Raw genomic sequence first — 26,251 nt, 5'->3', positions numbered from 1 at the left:
GCACATATAAAAACAAAATTAATGAATGAGAATTTTTTAAAAAGCCTTCTTTGAGGTCATTAGCAGAAGGACTAGCATACATTAGAATCATTCTCTTGCTCACCAGAACACAGTACTGTGTTGATTTGAAAACACCACGGCTCAATTAATTTTAGTATTTGAAAGCAAGTCTTATATTGATGTTCGTGTTACTAAGATTGATCAAGTATCCTTGGAAGCCAGAAGTTCATTGACACTGTCCTGGACAATGTTGTCCTAGAGAACAGAGAACCACACTTCATGAGAATCCTTCATCTTCCCCTTAGAGCTCAGTATAGGACCTGGCACAGACTGGTACAGTGCTCAACAAATATTTGGTTTAAAAAAGTTATATATATGGGAAACACATACATACACATACACACACATATATATATATGTGTATGTACGTATGTGTATATATGTATATGTGTATATATGTATATATCCCTGCTGCTCCTTTCCCACCCTCAAGGACCTGAGTTCATTCTTGAAGTGTTTAAGTCCATGACACTTTCTATGTGGGTCTCCCTGCCCTTGTGGATCATCGTCCACAGGCTGTGGGGGCAGAGATGACAAGCAGGGCTTTCAGAAGCCCCGTGAGTACACACAGTGAATGACTATATTGGGTTTGCAGTCAGGAGGCAGATCAACTTTATTTAGGGGGATTGGAGGCTTATAAAGTTCTGGGGGGACTGAGGGCGCGGGGGGGGGGGGGGGGGGGGGAATCCGGGATGGGTGAAGGTCACTGGCTGAGGGCTTAGGGTACCGAAATGCCTCATTAGCATGGGGAAGCATTTCAGGAATCTCAGGTGCTAGATAAACAGGTTCTTATCAGGAGAAAGGGTATTGATCCTGTAATCTGAGTACGGCTAAGTGAAATTCCTCTTGTAGAGGCAAAGTATGGGGCTTAAAATTCCTCAGGCCAGGTCAGAGAAGAAGTCCTGCTAATGAAGGGAGTCTCCCTATTGCACTGAGATCAGAGGCTATTAGATTTTGACCTTAATTAGCAGAGTTTCCCCCACAGTTTTGGCTTTATACCCTGCTTCAGTTTTCTCAGGCCTCACAGGTACTTTCTGAACTAAAGCCAAGAACCACCAGTCTGGATGAGAATGTAGCTAAGTGTGTGTGTATTTAACAGGAGTGAGGCCCTGGGTTCAGTCCCCAGCCCCACACAGAATAAAAACTGCCACAGATTTCCATGAAAAGTCCATTTCAGAGCCATTGAGGGAGCTATCAAATCAGTCACTAATAATCCTTTTGTGTGTGCTGGAGATGGAACTCTTGGCTTTGAACATGTTTGGCAGGAGCTCTATCAAGAATTTATAACCAGGTCACTGATATTTCTTCTTTGTTTATTTAAAGCCTTTTTTCTAGATGTATGTATACATATGTGTGGTGGAGGTATGTGCCTCATGTGTGTGCAGGTGTCTGCAGAGGCTAAAGGAGGGCTTTAGACCCCCTGGAATAGAGTTATAGGTGCCTGTGAGCCACCTGACTCTGGGTACTGGAAACCAGACCAGGCCCTCTGCAAGCATTGTGAAGCACTCTTAACCACTGGCCCATTACTCTGGCCACTGATATTTCTGACTTAATTATAAATAGAGTGGTGATTATTTCAAATTCAAGATGCAACTGATAAAATTAGCAAAATATGATAAACTGTTTGTGGCGTCTAACAAGCTACTGAATTTTCCTGAGTGGTAACAAGGTGACAGACTATGCGCGCATTTTAGATGATTTGTCACACAGATGCTTCTCAGTTTCAACCTTTCCAATGCAGAAGGTTTCAAGTCGACACTCAGCTAGTAGTTTTATTGTGGTATAATTTTTATGTTTTTTTTTTAATTATTCCTGTCTTATGTAAATGGTATTTGCCTACATGCATATCAGTTCACTACTGTGTGCAGTGCAATGCCCTAGGAGACCAGAGAGGGTGTTGGATTTCCTGGAACCCAAGTTAAAGATGGTTGTGCGCCACCATGTGGTTGCTAGGAACTGAACCCAGGTCCTTTAGCAGAGCAGTCCATGTTCTTAACCACTAAGCTATCTTGTCAGCCTCAGCAGTCTTAGCCCTTTAGCGGTCTTTATCCCGGTTGAGTGGCAAACGCTGTATTGAACTCAGCTGACTGGTAGATGAACACAGGCTCATGTCACCGGTGCAGCACGGCGGGGCTGGCTTTCTACTCTGTGACAAAGTAACTTTGTAAAACCAACTTCTTTGGTTCACACAAAGTTCCAGAGGTTACAGCCAGTGGTCACGTGGGTGCTGTTTCTGGGTCTGTAGTGAGGAAGAACGTCATGATGGGAACTGAAGGCGAAGCTGGGTTGCTGGCTGCTGACAGGCAGGAAGGAGGGGGAAGGGGTAGCGAAGGACAGGGGGAGGTGGAGAGGCATGAACACAACTTCATCCAGCTCAGCCACACCTCTTAAAGTCTCTCCCACACGGAGACACACATCTCCCACATCTCTAATGGAAAAGCCTCCAGAGTCGGCAGAATTAGTATGTTGAAAATGGCTATATTACCAAACATCAAACCTAACTATCAATTCGATGTCACGCAAAAGAAAATTCCAACGCTATCACAGACTAGAAAACAGACAAAGAAAGGAAGAAAACAAAACAACCCTCCAGCAATCCAGTGTGTTTCAAAGAGCTGAAGCCCGGGCTTTCAAAGAGCGGAAGCCCGGGCTTTCGATACAGCTGGGTTGTCAGAATGTTTCCCTGGAGTGCACAAGGCCCTGAGGTGGTGCTGCGCCCCTTAGACCTGCCTGTTCTTTAACTCATGGTCTCTCCTCTTACTCTCTGGAAAATTGTAAGAAGGCTCTCTCTCTCTCTCTCTCTCTCTCTCTCTCTCTCTCACTCTCTCCCCCCCCCCCCCTTTTCAAGACAGAGTTTCTTTGTGTAGTCCTAGCTGTCCTGGAGCTCCTTCTGTTGACCAGGTTCTTCTCAAACTCAAGAGATCTTCCTGCCTCTGAATCCCAAGTGTTGGGATCAAAGGTGTGAGCTACTACGCCTGTTTCTTTTTTTGGGGGTGGGTGGGGGTTGTTGTTTCATTTTGTTTTGTTTTAATCTCTTTAGGGAAGCTGTTCATGTTTTTGGCCCATGAGGCAAAGCCGGCATTTCCATCAATGTGGCCAAAGCCTCTGCTGAGGTCAGAGCAGTGGCGCCCCTGCCTGGCCTGACACTGTTCCCATTTTTAGTGTGGTGTGTCAAGAGAAGGTATGAACAGCCTCCATTTCCCTAGAAATACCCTGATGGGGCTATCGTTGGTTAAACAAAACAGAGTTACAGCTGGTTGAGAAGTGAAAGGGAGAAATTCTCAGGGCTGGGACATTCTCTTTGGGGATCTGAATTCACTGTTGTTTTGGGTGGAGTGATCTCATTTCTGAAGCCTGCTAGGTGTCCTGCCAATCAGCATAGACTGGATGTACAAACCCAGATTTCCTGAGTGCCTCAAATGCCCATCTTAATTTGGGCTAAGTTTTGATTCTTTTCTTTCCACTAGATTTTAAAAGTGCTCTAGGATCGACAATTTTAAAAAAACCAGATAACAATTTGAATAGACTTTTTGTTTGTTTTTTTCAAGACAAGGTTTCTCTGTATAATAGCCTTGGCTGCCCTGGGACTCACTCTGTAGACCATGCTGTCCTTGAAATCACAGAGATCCACCTGCTTCTGACTCCTGAGTGCTGGGATTAAAGGAGTGTGCCACCATGCATGGCTTGAATCGACTTTTAAAAATCGAGTTCATTTATTTATTTTAATTTTGTGTGCACGGGTATTTTGCTTGCATGTATGCCTGTGCACCATGTGCTCACTGGATGCTTTCGGAGGCCAGAAGAGGGTGTCAGATCCCCTGGAACTGGAGTGCGGACACTTGTAAGTCACCATGTGATGCTTGGAAATCTAACCCAGGTCCTCTGGAAGAGAAGCAAGTGCTCCTAACCATTGAGCCATCCCTCCAGCCCTTTGAATAGACATGTTATCAAAAGGTAAATGAATGGCCAATAGATGTTTGAAGAGATGTATAGCATCATTAGCTCCTGGAAGTTTAAATAGACAATATAATGCGTACAGAAGTCACACATGTGGGGATGGCAGTCATCAAAAAGACAGGCTATAGGGATTGGGCAGACGGTTCTGTCAGTAAAATACTTTCCATGCAAGGCTGAGGGCCTGGTTTTAATCTCTATCACCCACATAAGTGTGGGACAAGCTGGGGAGGCGGAGACAGGAGGATTCCTAGGACTTGAAGCCAGGGCATCTCAATGAATCAGTGAACTCCATGTTCAGTAAAAGTCTCAAAAAAATAACATAGAAAGTAATTAAGGGAGACACTAGACATGCACACATGTATACTTGCCACACACACACACACATACACACAGAGAGAGACAGAGACACAGGAGAGACAAAGAGACAGAGACCAAGACAGAGTCTTAATTTTTCACACTGCTGGTAGAAATGTAAAATGGTAAGGTCACTTCAGAAAATAGTTTCTTTTAAAGTTAAACATTTACCACATGGCCCCGCAGTGATACCCTAAGTGCAAGAAAAGTGAAAATATGCATCATAAGACTTGTGAAAAGCTGGCTATAGATACATTGTTAATAACAACCCTGAAGTAGATGTATTTCAGGAATCAATCAGCTGACGAATGGACAATTAGTTCGTCCATTCAGTGAATCCTTATCCAGTCATAAAAGGCACTTGGCACTCACTGCTGCAGCGACAGGGACGGCTCTGAAGACACTAGGCTAAGAGAAAGAAGCCAGATGCAAAGACCTCACATCACACGATTCCATGTTCACAAAACATTCAGGAAAAGCTCGAATGTGGCACTGGGGTGGGAACACGGACTGACTGTAGTTGGCACAGGAGTCTCTTTTGGGAGTGGTGACAGAAATGTTCTAGAATGGGATGGTAACTGTAGTTGTGAAACTGCATACATTTACCAGAAGTCATTGGAATGTGCACTCAAAGTGAATGAGTCTAGTTTGTAATCATACTTAAACAGAGTTGTTATTTTTAAGATTATAAAAGGGGTGGAGTTTCAGGTTGAGAAACTTTGGCCTGACTGATGTTTGAGATATCAGGGGACAGTGGGATCCTGCCTAAGGACTGTGGCCTCAGGGTGGGGTGGGAACAGCAGCCACCCACCCCCCACCCCCACCCCGGTACTTGCCTTCCTGGGATGTGTGGTTCTGAGAACTGATTAAGGCCTCCCTTGACACCCCATACCCTCAGCCAGCCCCTCAGGCAGCTGAGGGCTTTACTCTTTTTTTGTGAATTAAAGCCAAGCTCTATAATGGAAGAAGTAAAAACAGACAGGACTCCTAGAGAGGTGACAGACACCTTGGACACTTCCCTGCACCTACCGTGCCCTGTCCAGCCATGCGCACCACACACTCTGCACAGAGACAGTGCTGAGCCTCCTCTGTCTCTGTCTCCACTGCTGTCTTTATGGTTTTCACTAAGTGTGGTGTTGTCACAGAACATTTAATTAAATGTCACACCATCTGAGCAAAGTGATTCACTCTCTGTCTTCCCTCCTCCTCTGGGAATTCTGACATTGGTTTAAATAGCTATTTTATCCACTTTTCGTCTGGTTTTACTTTCATTTACGTTTTTTTTTTTTTAAAGCTATTTGGGTGAGGCTGCCTAAATAGAAGATAATTTAGCTATTTTGAAGAGAATTTATAACAAAGTTAGCTAGGTTTCTTCCTCACATCCCAGGCCGCCTCCTCCTTCCTCACCCTTGGATTTTTAAAAATGTTATATCTATTTATTTTTAGTTTGTGTACATTGAAGTTCTGCTGACATGTATCTTCTGGCCTGAAGTTACAGATAGGTGTGTGTGTGTGTGTGTGTGTGTGTGTGTGTGACTCTGATGGTTTGATTGGGAATCTGCTTGTGAACTCTGAAGGTCTTATTCCCCAGTTGGTTCTTGATTGATCAATAAAGATGTTATTAGCCAATGGCAGGGCAGAATGGGTGGGACTTCCAGGTTCCCGAAGGCAGGCTAGCAGACCCAGGAGAGGAGAAAAGATTCACCATGCTGCAGAGAGAGAAAGAGCCACCAGCCATGTGAGATCAAGGACAGAGTGGCCATTGGCCACTTCTCTGACTGGACCTGGGTAGCAGGCAGGTGATTAGAAATGCAGCTGAGCTGAGGGCGCTGAGCTAGGACTAAAGGTAACTGAGCGACCAAAGTTGAGGGCAGATTCAGAGGTTGAGCTGGGAGTGAAAAGAAGGATGCAGTAGTGTGGGAAGGGTTAGAAGAGTCCAGCCACTGAGCTAAAATATCAAAAGTGTGTGTGTGTGTGTCTTTCATCTGAAGAGGGGACCTGGGCAGGACTGGTTGCACAGTCCCCCAGAGCTTAAAACGGGGTAGTAGGAACTACACGCTACAGTTCTGAGCTGCCATGTGTGTGCTGAGAATTGAATCCAGATTCCTTGGGAGATTAGCCAGTGCTCTTACCCTCTGAGCCATCTCTCCAGCCCCCTCACCCTGTGACAAGAATGGTGGTCCTTGTCAAAGATGATTGCATGGAAGATTCATACTCTTGGAATTCAACTCACCCTTGAAACAGGGTCTCACTATGCATGTAGCCCAGGCTTCGCTGAAGTCACAATCTTTCAAAGTGCTGGGGCTACAGGTAAGGTTTTATTTTGTTTTGTTTTCTTTTTTTGAGATGGGGATTTACTATGCCCTAGAACTCATTGTGTAGACTAGGTTGATTTTAAACTGGCTCTGTCCTTCTGCCTCTGCCTCGAATGCTGGCATTATAAGCTGGTCCAGCATGTACTTTGCACATCCTTGAGCTACTGGCCAGAGCTTAGTGGGAGAGAAATCAGGAAGGGCAAGGGCTATGCACAGCCATTGCTGCCAGGCTGGCCTAGCTGGTCTGTTCCTCAAGCCTGCCTCTTCAGGGTCTTGCTGGCCTCAGAAAGTCTGTTGCCTTGGAGGTTCTTGTCACAAATCATTGCCTGTAAGAATCATACTCTTGAAATTCAAGATAAGCTGAGACAAAAATGACTCCCAGCAAGAGAGAGCAGGTTAGGGAGCCCAAACCGGAAGTAGACAAGGCTAGGACCTTTGTGGCAGTCACCCTAGTTGTGTTTGGGTATTGTAACATGTGCCTGTAACATCTTAAACTCAACATTTTCAGAAATAAACTATTGTACGCTTTGTCTCTCTGTACGTCTTCTGAGATGAAATAACACAGCTCCTCTTCTCCCGACTGCTTTTATTTCTGATGGTGCCGGTAGGACTTGCTACCTCCAGGGCATCCTTGGTGAAGTGTCTCTTACCTGCTATTGCAACCTTAAATAAGCTCAGCTTTCCCTATAATGACCACAGTGAACTCAAAATAACAATGATGTCTTTCTTTCTTTTTCTTTGTATTGTATGTGTGTGTGTGTGTGTGTGTGTGTGTACACCTACCAAATTGGTACAAACTGATAGCATTCAGTGTAGAAGAAAATAGCAAGAACAGGAATTAATACAATGTTCTTGTGTTACTGTTCTGTTAAAATGCAGGGGCCGAGGAGATGCCTCTGTGTATAAAAGCACTGTCTGTGTAAGCCTGGTGGACTGAGTTTATTCCCCAAAACTCAATTAAAAGTCGGAAAGAGTAGTGCAGGTGTCTGTCATCATAGCATGTTTATGAGAAATGAGAAGTGGAGACAAGAGAACCTCCAGAAACTCAAGGGCTAGCCTGGTTTACTGAGCAGCAAAGAGTCTATCTCAGACAAAGTGCAAGGATCAACACCCAGTTTTCCTCTGACCACCACAAGACACACAGGGATCTGTACATGCTTGTATTCATGTACCCCCCCCTCTCTCTTTCTCTCTCTCTCTCTCTCTCACACACACACACACACACAAATAATAGTGAGACAATATAAATTATCCACAAATCTTAAAAGTTCATCAGTTTCTATGACTCTATTCTGTATTGTGTAATTACCTATGTAGTAGCAGTAGAAGCTGTAGGCTACTGATGCCTGTATTGAGAGGATTTATTGATACTCAGTACACTATGCAAACCTCAAGAAATGCCATTACCAGGGTTAGGAAAACAAACACTGAGGAATGTAACAACTTTAGCTCAGCTGCGATGTTTGCATGAAGGTGGTACTGTAGATCTTGAACGTTGATTTAACTAGAAATTTAATGGAAGGGCAGGTGGGGAAATTATAGGAAGCAGAAAAGGTAATGATTAAAAGAGGCAAATCAGGAATGAGCAGTGCAGAGATTTCACCTCACACCAGTCAGAATGGCTAAGATGAAAAATTCAGGAGACAGCAGGTGTTGGCAAGGATGTGGAGAAAGAGGAACACTCCTCCACTGCTGGTGGGGTTGCAAGCTGGAACAACCACTCTGGAAATCAGTCTGGAGGTTCCTCAGAAAACTGGGCATGATACTACCAGAGGACCCCATTATACCACCCCTGGGCATATACCCAGAAGATGTTCCAACATGTAATAAGGACACATGCTAAATTACAGATTACAGATGACATTTCTTCATGCCCCTTTCTTTGGGTCATTGGGTCACAAGTAAGCACTACCCTATAAAGGTTGGGGGGAGGGGTAGATTACCCTTATGATTATTCAAGAAGAGAGCACCAGAGACTGGGAGAGAATAAAGCTTGTCAAGTACTGCTGCAGAATCTCCTTGACGTGCATGTGTAGTCAGGCGTGGTGGCTGGAGCTTGCTGTCCCGTCAGCCTAGCCTAATGGGGAAGTCCTAAGTCCTGGTGAGAGACTCTGTCTCAAGAGACAAAGTGGACAGCTCCTAAAGAACAGTGCCTGCGTGACCCCGGGCTTCCATGTGTGTGTGCCTGCATACACATGTGCACAAGCATGCATATGTGTGCCTGCATATACACACGCTCCTGCATATACACATGCACCTGCATATGCTCGCATACCTGCACACACATGCACACCTTCATATACATGCATAATTTCATATACATGCATGCCTGCACATACATGTGTACCATATGCACATGTACACATACTTGGAAACACACACACACACAGCTGCAGGGCCGTATGACAAAGAAGACTCTTCTGGTAAAAGGCTCCTCTGGCTTTTATTTCTGCTGTGCTTAAAAATAGCTATAACATGGGCTAATTGTTTAATTTAGGGACATTTTCCCCTCCACAAATCTCCACCAGTCGTGTCTATCTTGTTCTGGATTAACTCATCCTGACAACTTCTGGATACCTGAAAGAATGTCGTAAAATGACTTTTTGAAGACGTAGAGAAATCAGCCTGCTTTGGTTGTATGAAACCTTCTGCGCTTGTCTATCAGGAAGCATAATGCAGAGAGAGCAGTTGCCACCCCTGCTTTTAAACCACACAATCCTGTACGCACATATTGAGAGAGTGTTACAAAGGAGACTCCGTGGGACTGGCGGGCGTATCCTCCTAGTCGTAGGTGCTGCCTCTCCTCTCAGTGAGATCTAGCCTGACTGAAAGGTGTTATCAGGCTCTGGGTCATGTGCATTCTTGAAGTTTAATTCTTTCCTCTCTCTTGGCTGTGACTGTGTGCTTCCCTGAAGTTTAATGAACGCTTGCTGATTTGGAAACTAGATAATCATACAGCATGGAAGAGCTCCAAGACTATTCTCACCTGAGATCAAATTAAATAAAATGAAGATAGAAAAGTTTCCTTCATTTCTGTCTCCACCTCACTGACCTCCTCGGCTGCCTGCCCCCCACTGCTGTGTTTCCATTGCACAGACAGGTCTCAGAGGGGAACTGTCTGGCTGGACACAGCGAGGCTGGGAACATGCCAGAGTCCACAGTGAGATGTGCGGTGACTGGTTGTCTGCCAAGGGGAGCGGAGTAGTGGGCTCTGGAGGGGAACCTGGGATAATAATTCCACTTAGATATGACTGAGGGGGGCGTGGGAGGCAGGCTACTAGAGAAGATGTGTTTGGCGGGACTTTGAAATTGGGGTGAGAGCCAATGGTTGGAGAAGAAGAAAGAATATATTCCAGGAAGGGAAAATACGTGTGAGGTCGAGAGGAGGAGGGGATCAATTTATTTACTCAGGTCAAGAAATACTGATAGCTTCTCAGCCAGGTAAAGGAGTCACGGTAATGATGTTGGCATTTAGAGACTAAATTTAGAGCCATTGCTATAGCCTGTAGTGTGGATCATGAACGTGCCCTAAAAAAGACAAGTATTGAAGCCTTGGTGCTCAGCCTGGGGTACCATGAGGACACTGGTTCTCAACCTGTAGATCTAGACCCCCTTCAGGGGTGGAAAGACCCTTCACAAGGGTCGCCTAAGACCATCAGAAAACATAGACATTTACATTGCATTGCATAAGAGTAGCAAAATTACTGACAGTGGTGGTGCATGCCTTTAATCTCAGCATTTGGGAGGCAGAAGCAAGCAGATTTTGGAGTTTAAGGCCAACCTGGTCTACAGAGTGAGTTCCAGGATAGCCAAGGGCTATACAGAGAAACCCTGTCTCAAAAAAAAAAAAAAAAAAAAAAAAAAAAAAAACAGAAAAAAAAAGAGTAGCAAACTTACAGTTATGAAGTAGCAGTGGAAATAATTTTATGGTGTGTGTGTGTGTGGGGTCGCCACAACATGAGGAACTGTGTTAAAGGGTCAGAGCGTCAGGAAGGCTGAGTCCACTGCATTAGGAGATGGTAGCCCACTGGAAGGAAGTGAGACCAATGGGTTCTCTGATGGCTAGTGTGTTACCCGTTGTGGGTGGAGCCACCCCGGTCCTAGAATTTATGAGAAAGCCACCTGAGCAAGGCAGAAATAACACCCCCTTCCATAGCCCCTGCTTTAGTTCCTGCCTCCAGGTTCCTGCTTTGGGCTCCTGCCCTGGCTTTCCTTGATGACAGACTATAAGCGGTAAGGTGAATAAACTTTTTTCTCCACAACTTACTTTTGGTCATGATACCTTATCAGAGCAATAGAAATTCTAACTGGAACAGGGCATTCATTTCTTTAACAGGGCAATAGAGGTCTTGGCTCTTCCTGTTTCTTTCTTTTGATTCCGAGTTATAAGGAATCCATCTTTGTGCTGCCACATGTTCCTGACAGTGATGTGTTCCTGACAGTGACTTGTGGCTTCGTCACAGCCTAAGAAGCAACAGCATAACTGTGAGGGCATCAACCCAAATAAATGTTCTCTTCTTTACAGTTCTAACATCTCAGGCATTCTGTCACCGTGGTGGAGAGCTGACAAGCACTAGGTGCTCCAGTTACTCTGCACTGTCTCACTTTTGTGATTAATCCAAATTATCCACATCCTCTCCAAAATGACCTGCCTTTAACTGATTACTGTTTATCAAGTAAAATCTACGTATCTGTCATTGGGCAGAGCTGTTTTCAGAACCTGTTTTATTTGGGAGACACTCCAAGCTGTTTGTAAAGAACACATAGAGACACTGTCTTAGTCAGGGTTTCTATTCCTGCACAAACATCGTGTCCAAGAAGCAAGCTGGGGAGGAAAGGGTTTATTCATCTTACACTTCCACATTGCTGTTCATCACCAAAGGAAGTCTGGACTGGAACTCAAGCAGGTCAGGAAGCAGGAGCTGATACAGAGGCCATGGAGGGATGTTCCTTATTGGCTTGCTTCCCCTGGCTTGCTCAGCTTGCTTTCTTATAGAACCCAAGACTACCAGCCCAGGGCTGGCACCACCCACAATGGGCCCTCCTACCCTTGATCACTAATTGTGAAAATGCCTTATAGCTGGATCTCATGGAGGTACTTCCCCAACTGAAGCTCCTTTCTCTGTGATAACTCCAGCCTGTGTCAAGTTGACACACAAAACCAGCCAGTACAGACACCTAAAACAGCAAACATGGCAGCTGCATATGGTAGAGGTGTTGGGGGAGAACAACTGGTGTGTGCCATTACCCAGAGCACCGACATAAAGTACAAAGCTTCCCTAACAAGCAGTGCCCCCAAACCCCAGTGACCTCACACAGCACCAAGTTCTCCTTGACCACCGTGCAGCTGTGAGTGGCCGTCCTGGGCAGCTGTCTTCAGGCACTAACTCCCGCCCTGCATAGCTATGTCACCTGCTACAACCTCCTGCTTCCTCTGCTGAATCCTTTTCTTCAATCCAAAGCAGAAGTCCAAGAGGATTATGCAGAATATTTGATATGCCGCTTCTACTGACAATCTACTGGCTCAGACCTCTGCGCATGCCCTCAGCCTCCCTGCAAAGGAGTCTGGGGAATGAGGATGTCCCATGTATCTGGAGAGAGGATAGGAGCTTCAGAAGCCTCCCCTCAGTCTCTACCACAGCCAGGTTATGGGAAACACAGCGAGGTGCTTACCTTGGGCTCTGCCACTGACTTGCACGGTGCCCTTAGACAGTCATTATATTAGAATCACTGTAATGCCTCTTCCTCTTCTTAAGACTAATAATGTTTGCTCTGTACCTTTAAGTGGGTTAACATTTTTATATTATTGTATGTGTGAACAGTAGGAATTACAGCCTACCACTTTATCATTTTTTTAAAATATTACCAGGATCGAGTCATTTGCCCAATGGATATTTTTCCAAGGACCATGCTAGCTCTAGCTACAGACAAATTGTGCACTCTATACCATGCTCTCTCTATACCATGCTTGCTGGTGGTAAGGTGGGTCCCAAATAATCTGTGAAGAAGCAGTACAGCTGTGTGAGACATATTTGTCAGTGTATGCACATATGTATATGCATATATGTAAATGTCAGTATATGATGTCCGAAGGGCTCAGGGGGCCCCCTGTGAAGAAGTAATCCTTGAGCTAAGATCTAAGATAAAGTGAATCATATTAGGAAGAAACATTGTCCAACCAGGGATCCCTGAGCTGGGAGCCATCTTTGAGGTGTTTCTCAATCAGTACAGTGGCCTGCAGGGAGGTTGAACTGTCTGAAAGGGAAGCCCACGAGACAGAGGCTGGACCATGCAGTGTCTTGACTTCTCTGTACCTCAGTCGTCATCACCCTGGGCTAATCTGAGCAACAACTTCCTAGAGTCACCCAGAATGGTTGTAGCAATGTACCTGGTACCTGGGGTTCAGGTTTATTATGGTTCCAGATGCAGTGGGAAAGTGTGGGAGTGACTCCAGTAGAGCAGGGTGGCAAGGTCTCTGTAGACTCCAGTGGATGGGTTCCCTCACTCTTAGACATGAGAGGAGTTTAAATTTTTCCCGAATTTTCAGGGAACAAAAGGAAATGTTCACAGTATTACATCATTTCTATTCATTAGAATGTTTTATTTTCTAAACATGGACAAGATTTCCCTTAAAAATAGTATTGAGAGAGGAGGGAGAGGGGATGAGATCTAGTGTTTTAAAGAAAAAATAAAAGAAAAATAGAAAACAGAAAAGAAAGGAATAGTATTGAGATGTAACAGGCTATATACAATCTTGTGAGCTTCTGATTTATTCCCATCTGGAAAGATAGCCAAATTCTTATGTGCACTTTTAACATACATTTTTCTGGACTACATGCAGGATGCATGTGCAAGATAACCGTGGGCCATCGTTCTCCTCAAGCTTGATGTGAATGAATCGCTCTGAGCTGTAGAGCATGAATGACCAAGTCAGTTTGTAAAAGAGAGAAATCCTGGAGGCTGGAAATGATGGCTTTTTTTTAAGACATGCTGCAGAGACACCATGTCTCTCCAAGTACTAAGTGCTGTGTTGGGGGCGGAGAGTGCAGACTCAGGAACAGAACCAAGTCTACAGTTGTGTCCTCCACAGTGAAGCTGGCTGCGGATTTGCATTTTGCTCATCCTTCCTTGAAAATGCAAACCACCAACTTAGAATTCACTTCCCCTGTTTGCTGGCAGGAGCCTTGCCATCAAGTGACTTGGCACAAGTGCCTGTGACAATGAGGACGTCCCAGGGGCTTGTGGGTGAACTGAGGTCATGACTGCACCCGCTGGCAGTTGGCCCACACAGGACTGAGCTGTTGATTGGAAAAAGCACGGACTTGGGATTGTTTCTCCTCCAGGCAGATAATGAATCCCCTAGCCAATATCATCTCGCAAAACAACAGCTTCATCTAATTGGCACCAAAATAAACAAACAAATTGTCAAGTGCCTGCATCATATGTGAGGGTTTAGAGAAAATTTGGGATAAAAAGTTTCTAAAGAGCAATGTCTTGCTTTTTACCAGCACTTTCTATAAAATCTCTGGAGTTTCTGATACTTGGACAACAGACAGAAGTATTTAGCAATTGAAATGCAACTGGGGGTGGGGCTTATTCGGTAGAATCCATGCCTAGTAAGTTTAAGGCCCTGGGTTCAGTCCTCAGCACATTATAAATCACAGACCAGTGGCACGTGACCATAGTCCCAGCATGTGGGAAGTGGAGACAGGAGGATTCAAATTTTACAGCATCCAAAGTTACACAGCAAGTTCCAAACCAGCCTGCACTACCTGAGACCCTGTCTCAAAGTGGGGGTAAAAATAATGCCCTCTCGGGATTTTTTCCATTAAACTTTCTACTGTGGATATTTTATATGGCTTTGACACAAAAATTAAATGTCATCAAAAATACATTATTTTACTGTAGCTGAACAAAATGTGCCCTGGGGAAACCAGATTGGTGTTGGTCTATCTCTGGCCTTTAATTCTGAGGCCCAGAATTAAAGGTACACAGAACCAGTCAGCACAGACTCCGGGGTGCAGGTTTCCACCACTGACCCCTGAAAGTCCTGGCAGTGAACACGTGTGGTTGAAAAATGATTCAAACTTTAGGGCTGACAAACCTGAAGGAAGAAAGTAAAAGACTTTTGTGATCTGAGACCCACGAGCAGCCACCCCGACAAAGACTTTTGTAGACATTTCTCCTCCCTACTCACAAGAACAGAGGAGGAACCCTCCTCCTAAGAGTTGCGTGGGGGAAATTGTGGTGAAGAAGATAAAGGGAAAGGTCGCCTTTTTAATTGCCATTCTTGGTAATTGAGGAGAACTTGGCAAACACACTCTCCATCCAAGGAAAACAAAAATGTTTTAAAACAGTGATTTTAAGAAAAAACAGAATCAACAAGTATCCAATTAACTGAATATAGATTTTGGTCTCAGCTGAACTATCTGAAAATTAACTATTCAATTGCCAAATAAGCCCTTAACTTTGAACTTCTCAGAAGCATATTGTATAGTGTGGTTTTCTTTTGTTATAACTACAAAAAAAATTCAAAGTGTTTCTTCCAAGTAACCAGTCTAGGTGACATGATATTTTAGAATATGTAAAGATGTATTAATAAAATGAGTCAGAACTGGTATTCTTTCTTAACAACACCATGAGATTAGTCCTGTATTTTGCAGCTTTGTTGAGATAAATTCCTTTGTTTGTTTGTTTGTTTGTTTGTTTGTTTTTCCAGACAGGGTTTCTCTGTGTGGCCCTGGCTGTCCTCCTAGAACTCACTATATAGACCAGAGATTGTCCTGCCTCTGCCTCTCAAGGGTAGGGGTGGTGATTTTGTTCAGAAGCATCATGCGGAAAGCTCTTCCTGGCTTAGTTCAGACCTAAGAAGGAAATTACCCTGGGTCATTTACTTATTCATTTATGCGTGTGTGTTGCTGGGATCGAACCCAGTACTTCACAGGAGCGGCGCCTTCACTTAGGCGCGTGCCCGGCCAGGCACTGGACTTAGCTCTGTTGTCTTTTGCCACGGATGTTGCTGCTTTTACACAGTTTTAACTCTGCCTTTTTTTTCTTCACAGGTTCCCGAGGGCAAAGTGGTCGTTCTGAATTTTCGATTCATAGACCTCGAGAATGACAACCTGTGTCGCTATGACTTCGTGGATGTGTACAACGGCCACGCCAATGGCCAGCGCATCGGACGCTTCTGTGGCACGTTCCGACCTGGATCGCTCGTAGCCAGTGGCAACAAGATGACGGTACAAATGATTTCCGATGCCAACACTGCTGGAAGTGGCTTCATGGCAACGTTCTCCGCAGCTGCACCGGATGGAAAAGGTAGCGGTTTTCACCCAGGGGCAGCGGCCTAGTGACGAGCGGTCATGGGGATCCGTTACCTGTTGTGTGTCAGACACGGTTCTTGGCACTTTATATGTGTTTGCTCCCTCTAAGCACAATAGCAGTCCTTAAAGAGTCAAGGAATGTTCACAAGTCATCAAGAGATCGTTTTTAAAATTCAGCCTTCTTTTTTTTTTCAGCCTTCTTTTAAAAGAAAGTATTTTCTTTCTTTTAGATATATAGAAAGTATCTATATATTATTCTTGTAAATGTCAATTGAAATGAATGGGGCAAAAAGAAAATCGAAGCTCGCATGTGTCTTCACAGATGGACCATCCACTATTGCACGGCATCCTCCAGAAAGGCGTGGCTTTCTCTCCAGGTTTACTTACACACGTGTACTTTTACAACAGCTCCTTAAAAACCTAGGTGAAATCCCATATTGTTTCATAGCTCTCTCTTGTTACCTGACGCTCTGTCTTGTGATGTCTTCATGTTCATCCAGGAGAGCACTTGCAACGATGACTGTACCTGACAGGATTTCTAAATATCCTTTCTGTTCATCTGCCTGGGTGGTGGTGCAGCGTGACTAGGCTGAGAAGCCAAGAGACAGGATCAAGGGGCAGAAGTCCTAACAAGACGCTACAGAAGCAAAGGGCTCAAAACATACACAGAAAACCTACCCATGTCTTTGTCTGCAAAACTACAATTTCGGGACAAGCCTGTTGACAAAAGGCCCAGAACAGGGATTAGAGCCTCTGGCCACTGCCAGGGAGGCAGACTCAGTCTGAGTGTAGCTTAATGTCTACTAGGAGAAAAAACCATTTTTCACAGGAATATAGCAGAATCTTATGTATAATGTAATCCATTCACAATACATATTCATAGTGAGGTAGAAGGTGATCAGTAGAGTAGCCCGTCATCAGTCAGAGGTTGTAATGAACTGATGAATGCTTCATTTTTCATCTGGGCTGCTTGCTGTTGTATTTCTGCATTGGTGATTTCTCTGTAGAGAAATAGACCATCCGGAGATGTGGAACTGTAAGGAGTAGACAGACAGACAGGTTTCAGGAATGGATTACCACAGGGGGAGGGGGGACTGGTGGTGCGGCCCAGGGGCAGGATGCTTGTTTGACATTTGCAAAGTCCTGGGTTCAGTTTCCAGTATTGAGGGAGAGGGAACGGCCTCGGGATTTAAAAGGCACGCATGCAGAATAAATAAAAACAAGAACAAGGTGATTTTTAGAACTAGAAAATACAGAAGTTGGTATTTTATAATTTACCCAACAAATTGACTGTAGTTTACAGAAAACAGTTCCTTATGAATAGGGGTTACCAGTCTGAGGGACCAGCACAGAAAGACTGAAGAAAGGGGAGAGCAAAAGCTGCTGAGGCAGTAGCGCGTTGTCTAAGGTATGCTGTGAGTTTTATCCCTAAAACAGTGATAATAGTCCAGAAACAAACATGTAAAGAAAAACGACTTAGCTACACCTAGACTTAACATAGTGTATGAATTAATACAGCCAAGAAGGCAGTAAATACTAAATAGGATACATTAAAAAAGAATATAAAAATAAATAAAACTCAGTCCATTATAACTGAAAGTCAGGCAGATGAAGGACAGGAACCAAGAGTTGGGCTCGGCCTCCTGACGAAGAAGCAGCAGAGGGCGCTGTCCTGGCATCCTCTTCCGGGGCTGGGATGACCACGCCCACATCCTCCACAGCCAGCCTTCCAACAAGAAAGCCAAGGCAGAGCATTCACAGTGCTATGAATGCTCCAGCGACATTTTTATATCTTTGCTAAAGAAATACTGAAGGCAGCATCTGATGCCCAGGGCAATGATGGTAGAGGTTGACCTGAAGGCACTGAAGGAATGCCCACTGGGAGGGGTTGGCATGGAAGAGCGCTGTGTTTGTCTTTTGATTTTTTTTCAGGGGTGTTCATAACTAAAACACTATGGAAGATAGAATGTCATATATTTGACAACAAAGGATGGCTGAATGCAAACTCAGAGCCCCGCTCCCAACACACTGCACATGCAAACTCAGAGCTCTGCCCCCGCCTCCTACACACTGCACCTGCAAACTCAGAATTCCGCCCCCCTCCTACACACTGCACATGCAAACTCAGAACCCCGCCCCCGCCTCCTACACACCGCACTTGCAAACTCAGAGCCCCGCCTCCCACACACCACACATGCAAACTCAGAGCCCCGCCCCCGACACACTGCACATGCAAACTCAGAACCCCGCCCCACCCCCACCCCCACCCCCACCCCCTGCCCCGACACAAAGCACGAAAATGTCCAGAATGAGCTCTGTATAGCTTATGATGAGTTAAGTACATTGGGCATCCGTTAAAATCAGGTCTATGACTAACAGATGAAATATTTAAATAGAGTACCAAAATTACCCAAAGAAAGCTCTGGGAGGAAGAACCCGTATAAAAGGGGAGGCCAAATAGAAAAAAAAGAAATGGCAACAGCACACTAAACCCAAGACATCCACAAATACACTAGATATGAGGAACTAAACACCCAAACTGAAGTAAGTTATTGTTGAGATAGATTAAAAGCAAGGCCTGTCTACATGTTTGTCTACCAAAAACTGCTTGAAATAAAAACCAAATACAGAGGTTCAAAAGATGGCCCAGTGGTTAAAGACCCGTGGCTGCTCTTGCAGAGGACCCAGATTCAGTTCCCAGCACACATGAAACAGCTAGCAACTACAACTACAGTTCTAGGGGATGCAACGCCCTCTTCTGACCTTCTTGGGTACTGCATGCTCATAGTGCACAGAGAGAGACCCATGCTGGCAAAACGCCCATATGCATGAAATAAAAGTACATAAATCTTAAGACCAAATATACTGAGAGTGAAAAGATGGAAAGGACATAATGTGAACTTCATTAACATTAAAACATGTCATTAAACTACACCAGCACAGATATGAACAGGCAACCCACACCCCTAGAGGAAATATTTGCAAAAGTGTCTGCTAGTAGTTTATATCCAGAACACATAAAAATCACATCCAATCATAGAAGAATTTCAGTAAGTACAAACTGTGTGATGCACTTGTTCAGACATTTTGCAGAGGAAGCTGTGAATGCCAGTAAGTATCATTAATCATCACAGATATGCAAATTAAGACAGAAATGCAAATAAGGGCAGAAATGCTAATTTAGACAGTGAGGGGCCAAGAGATGGCTCAGCAGTTAAGAGCACTGGCTGGTCTTCCAGAGGACCAGGAGCTGTTAAGGCTTGTCTCAAAGTTGAGTTCCTTGAGACCTGCTGCCTTCCTCTGGCCTCTGAGAACACAGTACACACATGGTGCACAGATTATACATTCAGGCAAACACTGAATATACACATAAACATATTTTATGCACATAGAATAAAATTAAAATCTCAAAAGAAATTTTAAAGATCACGGTGAGAAGCCACTACTTTCCAATTACATTGACTAAAAATCTATAACATTGTGTGGTATCAAGAATGGGAAGGAGCCAATGACTTCTGTACTTCTAGAGAGGCATAAAATGACAACAGACTCTCTGGTGTTTGGAGACATTGTGGTGGTGTTGATTGTTTAATGAAGTCATCTGGCCCAACAATGCATTCTTGGATATTGTAAGGAAATGAAAACACACATCTGTTGTAGAAAGTATTTAATATCAGTCTGGGGTTTCTACCCTGTCTTTGGTCATTCAGTTCCCAGATAAAAGACACACAGCTATTATATTTATAATAAGCCTTAATCTGCACCAGGGCTGGGCATATATCAACCTTCTATGCTATTATGTCTATTTCCCTGCCAATAACCCCACAATATGACTCAGCATGTTCCGTCTGGGCTGCTCTTAACTCCGATTGGCCAGCCCTCGTGGCCAGGGTTTTATGATTCTTAACCCCGTGGCATCTTCTCTTTCCGCCACCTCTCCCTCCCTTGTGGTTCTTCTCAGACTCCAAGGCCAGGAACCCCAAGCTCCGCCTGTCTCAGTTCTGCCCAGCTATAAGCTGTAGGCATCTTTATTCACTAATCTGGGAAAACTTGGGGGCAAGGTCATGTAGTGTCACTTGCGTCTATGTGTACACTCTCTAAATCCCCAAGGGTGACCAGGCCTGGGGGACCAGTATTTAGCATTACAATACAAGCAAAAGACCAAATCTCAGCACACACATCAACAAAGAAGATGCACACAGAAATAATCAGAGCAGCCTCACTAACGATAACTTACGTTAATTTTCTGTCAGTTTGACATAAGTTAAGGTCATCTGGAAAGATGGTATCTCAACGGAGAAAACACCTCTAGGCAAGTCTGTGGGGAAGTTTTCAATTAAGGTTTGATGTGGGAGGACCAAGCCCACTGTGGGGGGCGCCACTCCTGGGCCAGTGGTCCTAGGTTGCATAAGAAAGCAGGCTGAGCAGACCACAGGGAGAAAGCCAGTCAGCAGTATAACCTATTCAGTTCCTGCCTTAAGGTCCTGCCCTGACTTCCCTTCATGAATGACTGTGGTCAGAACATGTAAGCGAAATAAAATCCTGAAATGCCTCCCCCACAAATTACTCGAATTACCTTTGGTCATGATGGTTTTTGTTTTCGTTTTTATTTTTTTCAAAACAGACACACCCTTTATTTTGGAAACGAATGCCTTCCAGAATTTACATCTGCTACATTCTATAAACAAAAGTTGTGTTTCTTTGCCAGACCCTTAGCCAGATAAGAAGTGTGAACACCCAGTTTTTTCTCGGGATTCCAGAGCCAGCAGCTATAAGAAAACTTTTTTGTTGTTGCTTTGTTTTTGAGACAGGGTCTCACTATGTAGCTCTGGGTGTCCAGGAATTCACTATGTAAACCAGGCTTGCCTCGAACTCACAAAGATCTGTCTGCCTTTGTCTCCCAAATTCTGGGATTAAAAGTGTGTACTACCATACCTGGCCAAAGGCAACTCTTGAATCCTGAAGGGCAGGAGTTTAATATCAACTGGCCCAGAGTTCCCCTATGCAGAGCCAACTTCTCTTCCAAGTACTGGCCTCTGAAGCTGCCTGCATCCCCTGGCAAAGGGAAACCCAGAGAATCCTTGCCAGGAGTGCCTGCCTGGGGCATTCCACACTATTCACACACACACACACACACACACACACACACACACACACGGACCTAGTGCTCTCCAGACACAGCAGCCACACTAAAGCACTTCTGCAGCTTGAGCAGGGCTCGGGACCGAGGAGAAATGGTGTTCTCAGCCGTTGGCATCTTGATACATTCGCTCAAATCCATCAGACTTCCACAGGATCCCAGCCGAAGTCCCAGCAACCTCTTGTGGTATCACAATCTGTCCCAGGTCCGGCCTCTGCACAGGAGCACTGGCTGGCTTGGGTCCCCAGTGCCGAGAGCAAGTGTGCAGAGTGCACAGGCTGATTTGTCTCCAAAGCCAGCCAGGGGCTTCTGGCTTCAGCTTCTGCAGGAACCATTTTATGTAGGGTCCAGGGCGTGTCCCAAGTGCATTACAGCCCAGACAGGTATCCACTATCTGCACTTGGCGAGCTGCCTCCGGACACTTCTGTATGGACGATTCATAGGGCTCTCCCCAGTACTCAGGCAGGTCAATTTTCTGTGCCACCAAAGAGCGTGGAAAGGTATCTCCTAGAACCCGAATGACCTCCTCCAGTTTCTTTGCCATTCCTGTCACAAATACTCTCTTCTTCCGCACCAAAGATGTGGCCATTGCAAGCCTGATTATGGTCCAGAATGCCCAGAAACCCTTTTCCCTGTCATGATGTTTTATTATAGCAATAAATTTCAAACTGTGACACAACCCAAAAGAAGCATCGGTAGAAGAATGGGCACACAAATTGTTGTGTGTGCAGACAGTGGAACACTACCCAGCAGCCTAAAATACAACCACCAAAGACAGCAGCAGGAGACAGAGGGTACCCCCTACATGACCCAAGTTATACAAAGAGGAAAGTTTTCTGAAAATGATCTGACGGGTGTTTTGGGAGAGATGGATTCCATATCATCTCAGGGGTGTGGCTCACATGGGTACATTCATTTGTCAGTCATGTAAAGTTAAGATTGATGAGTGTACCTTCCCAAACCTGTGACATTAAAATAATAATAAAACAGTGAAGCAGGTGGTGGGGATTGAGTAACCACGGGGAGAAAACAGATTACCAGTTACAGCGGCCGGCAACGGATGATGGGCACACAGAGACCTATTCTATTCTGTTCTGTTCTGTTCATTACATGTATGCTTTAAGTTTTCACTCATAGTATAGAAATTATTCCAAAATCAAATTGTATAGTATGTTTTCTTAAATTTACATATTTGTTTTAAGACTTCTCCATGTTGAAAAAAATGTTTTGTTCATTTAGTCTCAGCTCAGTTATTTTTGAATTAATTCTAAGTGAAATTAGATTTCTAACTTTATATCAAAATAGATTTCTCAAACTATTTCCTCTTATACAGAGTACATACCTGTACTTGCATCCAATGTCTAAATTAAAATTTGTTGCCGGGCGGTGGTGGCACACGCCTGTAATCCCAGCACTCTGGGAGGCAGAGGCAGGTGGATTTCTGAGTTCGAGGCCAGCCTGGTCTACAGAGTGAGTTCCAGGACAGCCAGGGCTACACAGAGAAACCCTGTCTCAAAAAATCCAAAAACCAAAAATAAAATAAAATAAAATAAAATAAAATAAAATAAAATAAAATAAAATAAAATAAAAAATTTGTTAATGGTGTTGGGTTTTAGGTGGTAGGACTTGGGTAAATGTTACTTATGTGTTTTTCTGCATTGCTGGAAGTTAATAAACATGCTTTTGTGTGGCTATGAGTGTGTGAGCGTGAGTGTGCACGGTCATGCATGTGCACATGTGTGTGGAAGGCAGATGTCAACCTCAGGTGTTGCTCCTCAGGTGCTAACCCCTTGATTTGAGAGAGGCTTCAGACAGGCACCTGGAGCACGCCAGCTGTGCTAGGCTGGCTGGCCAGCCGGCCTTAAGGATCAATGTGCCTCCACCTCCCCAGCACTGAGACTGCGCATACACAAATGTGCATGGCACTTTTTACCTGGGAAAAACTTTTGGGAATCAAACTCAGGTCCTCATTGGCTACTGTCTCAGATTTGTAAATATGCATTGTTTTTATGAACTGAGTAATCTCTAAAACTTACATACATTACTAGACTATACATAGGTAAATAGATGATAGATAGATAGATAGATAGGAAGAAATAATACTAGATATTAGTAATAAAAACTGTATAAGAGCTAATTTAAATTTTGTCCTTGGGGATTTAATAAATAACCAATGGGAAAAATGTCTTGAGAATTCTTAGGAATGGATTCATTGCAATGGCTACAATTCTGAATGGGTGGGAATTTTTTTGTCCAAAAGGAGGAAAACAATGGTCAGGAATAAAGCTGTGGCTCTTGGTCCACTCCCTCCTTGTCTTGTGTGACATGTCAGGCACTAAAACGTAGTCAGTGAACTGGGTTTGGTGACAGCATGCCTGCAATCATGGCGCTTGGATGTGGAGGCAGGAAGAGCAATGCCAGACTCAGCTGCTTTTGTGTGTTTTGTGTGTTTGGCACATACTGTGTTTGTGCCTAGCCTGTGCTACACCAGGCCATCTCAAAACCAAATTAGATGCATAGAGCAGATTGTGTGGTCATTTGTTTTTTCCAAAGAGAAAGCAGAAGAGCCTGTACCATTGCCTTGACACGCTATGACGCCCCTAATGTTCTCATGCCTAGCCTCCAGGTGACTGTACTACTGTGACCCATGTTAGGATATAAACTTGTGTGGTTTCATATTTAATAACTTCAGGAGACCGGTATTGTGGAGGACGCCTTGAAAAACCTTCCGGTTCCTTTAAAACTCCCAACTGGCCAGACCGAGATTACCCCGTAGGAGTTACTTGTGTGTGGCACATCATAGCTCCGAAGAACCAGGTGAGGCCCCAGAAAATGGATGGAAGTGAGTATACGTGAATTACCCAGAGTGTGAGCCTCTGCCTCTGGTGTGAATTGCCCATGCTATGAGTCTCTGCCTATGGTGTGAGCTTCTGGCTCTGGTGTGAATTACCCACAGTGGGAGCCTCTGGCTCTGGTGTGAATTGCCCACAGTGTGAGCCTCTGGCTCTGGTGTGAATTGCCCACAGTGTGAGCCTCTGCCTCTTGGGTTTGAGAGATAAAGAACAGGAGAGGAAAGCCCAGTTGGGCAGGTGTACTTATGCTTGGGAAAATCTGGGCTAAATTTTCCCTTGACACTGTTTGACTTGCAAAATCATGGATTTGATTTTCTACTATGTAATTATAACTTTCAAAACAGTTTCAAAAATACAAATTGTAAGCAAATCCCACAGAGGACTGTGTAGGCCTGTGGCAGGTGTAAAGACCATGAGGCTGCCTGTATCAGCACCTCGCTGTGGGGATGCAGGTCCTCGAACACGCGCGCATCCCAGCATCCCCTCTGCTCAGTCAGCCCACCTTGCTTGGCGCATGCCTCAGTCCAGCAAAGCCAGCAAGCAGCTACAGAGCCTTCAAGGAATCCCTGTCTCTGATGACTGGGGCTGTTTGAAACAAAATGTGTGCAAGTTCCTTATCTGTTACTCTAAAACAGTGACTCTCAACCTTCCTAATACTATACTCCTTTACCAAATGGTTTCATTGCTACTCTAACTGTAATTTTGTTACTGTTATGAGTTATAATGTAAATATCTGATATACAACATCCTAAGGGGTTGTGACCCACAGGTTGAGAACCAATGTTCTAAAACAGTCAGCTGAAATCTAGTTTTCTAATATTTATTAATATGTGGTTATATGGATCTTTGCCCGTTCTGGGAATACCACATATTAACTGTAGGACCATATTGGATATAGGAGTGAATCTTGTAAAATTATTCTTGTTTCACACACTACTGACTTTAGTCCAGACACTCTCTCTAGTGGGCATTACATTACTGCTTTTTAAATTGTTGTTTGTTTGTTTGTATGTTTACATATTTATTTAATTTTCTGTGTATACGTATTTTGTCTGCATCCATGATTATGTACCATGTGTGTGCCTGGTGCCTATGGATTCCTGGGAACTGGAGTTCCACGGAGGAGTTCCACTGGAGTTCCACGTGGAGCTGCCACGTGGGTTCTGGGGAGTGAACCTGGTTCTCTGGAAGAGCGGTCACTGCTCTTACCCACTGAGCCATCTCTACAGCTCCATGGCACTTGCCACACATTTGTCTTTAACATCAATTATGTTTCAGGCAAATATACACTGCAAGTCACTGAGGTGAGCACACACGCACATACAAATGCATACATACATCCACCCCCTCATGGTCATATCGCAAAACTCAGTCCTACCTTAAAGACTAGAAATGTAGCTATTTATTTAATAACAGAAGGCTACATATCTGTTGAAGAGATTACAGTTTATAGTACATTTTTGAAATACTTGAAACCATTATGTAATTCTCCAAAGGGTGTTGATCGTTTCTCTGTGACATTGTTAATATGGCTGACCATAATAATGTCAGGTTTATTAGCTTCCAAATTAGAGTCCTGTGTCTTCTCTCACAGCTCTTCCCCTCCACCATTTGGAGTCTGAGCTTTGCTTCTCTGGTTTATTTTCTTCTACTCCATTGAATTTTTCACCAGCATTGGAGTATTTAGAAACACCGGTAGTCCTGTCCAAAGAAGAGAACCAGCAGGAAAATGAAACCCCGAGGAATTTCTGTGCAAGTGAATGGAATGTTCACCTCTGGATCTTATCACAGCTTCCCCTTTCTCCTCTTGCCTTTTAATCTCTTCTCCAAAAGCTTTTATGTAACTAATTTTTAGGGCAAGAAAGTTCAGCCAATTTTCAAATGGAAAATATTTTATTAGTTGCTGGTGGAAAAAATCAGTGGCTCCCAAAGGAGATTTTTTTTTTTACCATGGTTTAAAGCGACTTTTAGTATGAGTAAGGTGAACATCCAAGGCCTGGCACTGATGATCCAGTTAAAACTGGCTGCTGTGTCCACCTGCAATACCATGGCTCCTGCCAGCTTTGGTCAGGTTAACACACAAGAGTCTTCTTGGGCTCTTGGGAATAAATGCCCTTTATTTAATGAGAATTGATTTTTATCATCTTCCCTGAATTATCAGACAGGGCTCCTGGCTACCTATTGCCCAACAAGACTGGGTAGCAGCTCGTCACCATTGTTAATGACACAGGGAGATGCCCTTAGATGCAC

The 26,251-nt window shown here is 44.3% G+C and overlaps 1 protein-coding gene and 1 pseudogene across 3 annotated transcripts in view; one reads left to right on the top strand and one right to left on the bottom strand.

Moving 5' to 3' along the window:
- Pcolce2 (procollagen C-endopeptidase enhancer 2) overlaps positions 1-26,251 on the top strand; it is a 56,588-nt gene that overhangs the window by 13,950 nt on the left and 16,387 nt on the right. For 2 of the 3 annotated variants that reach the window (XM_052187637.1, XM_052187639.1), the window contains 2 exons: positions 15,749-16,004; positions 23,842-23,966. In XM_052187637.1, coding sequence (XP_052043597.1) covers positions 15,749-16,004; positions 23,842-23,966 — 381 coding nt within the window. Of the gene's footprint in view, positions 1-6,250; positions 6,682-15,748; positions 16,005-23,841; positions 23,967-26,251 lie in introns of those variants that run through there. The other variant, XM_052187638.1, reaches the window with a different exon arrangement.
- LOC127688714 (inosine triphosphate pyrophosphatase-like) lies at positions 21,100-21,738 on the bottom strand (annotated as a pseudogene).

This window comes from Apodemus sylvaticus, chromosome 7 (assembly GCF_947179515.1).
Source record: "Apodemus sylvaticus chromosome 7, mApoSyl1.1, whole genome shotgun sequence".
NCBI classification, from domain to species: domain Eukaryota; kingdom Metazoa; phylum Chordata; class Mammalia; order Rodentia; family Muridae; genus Apodemus; species Apodemus sylvaticus.
Note: the sequence above shows the minus strand (reverse complement) of the source record. Positions and strands in the feature narration are given on the sequence as shown.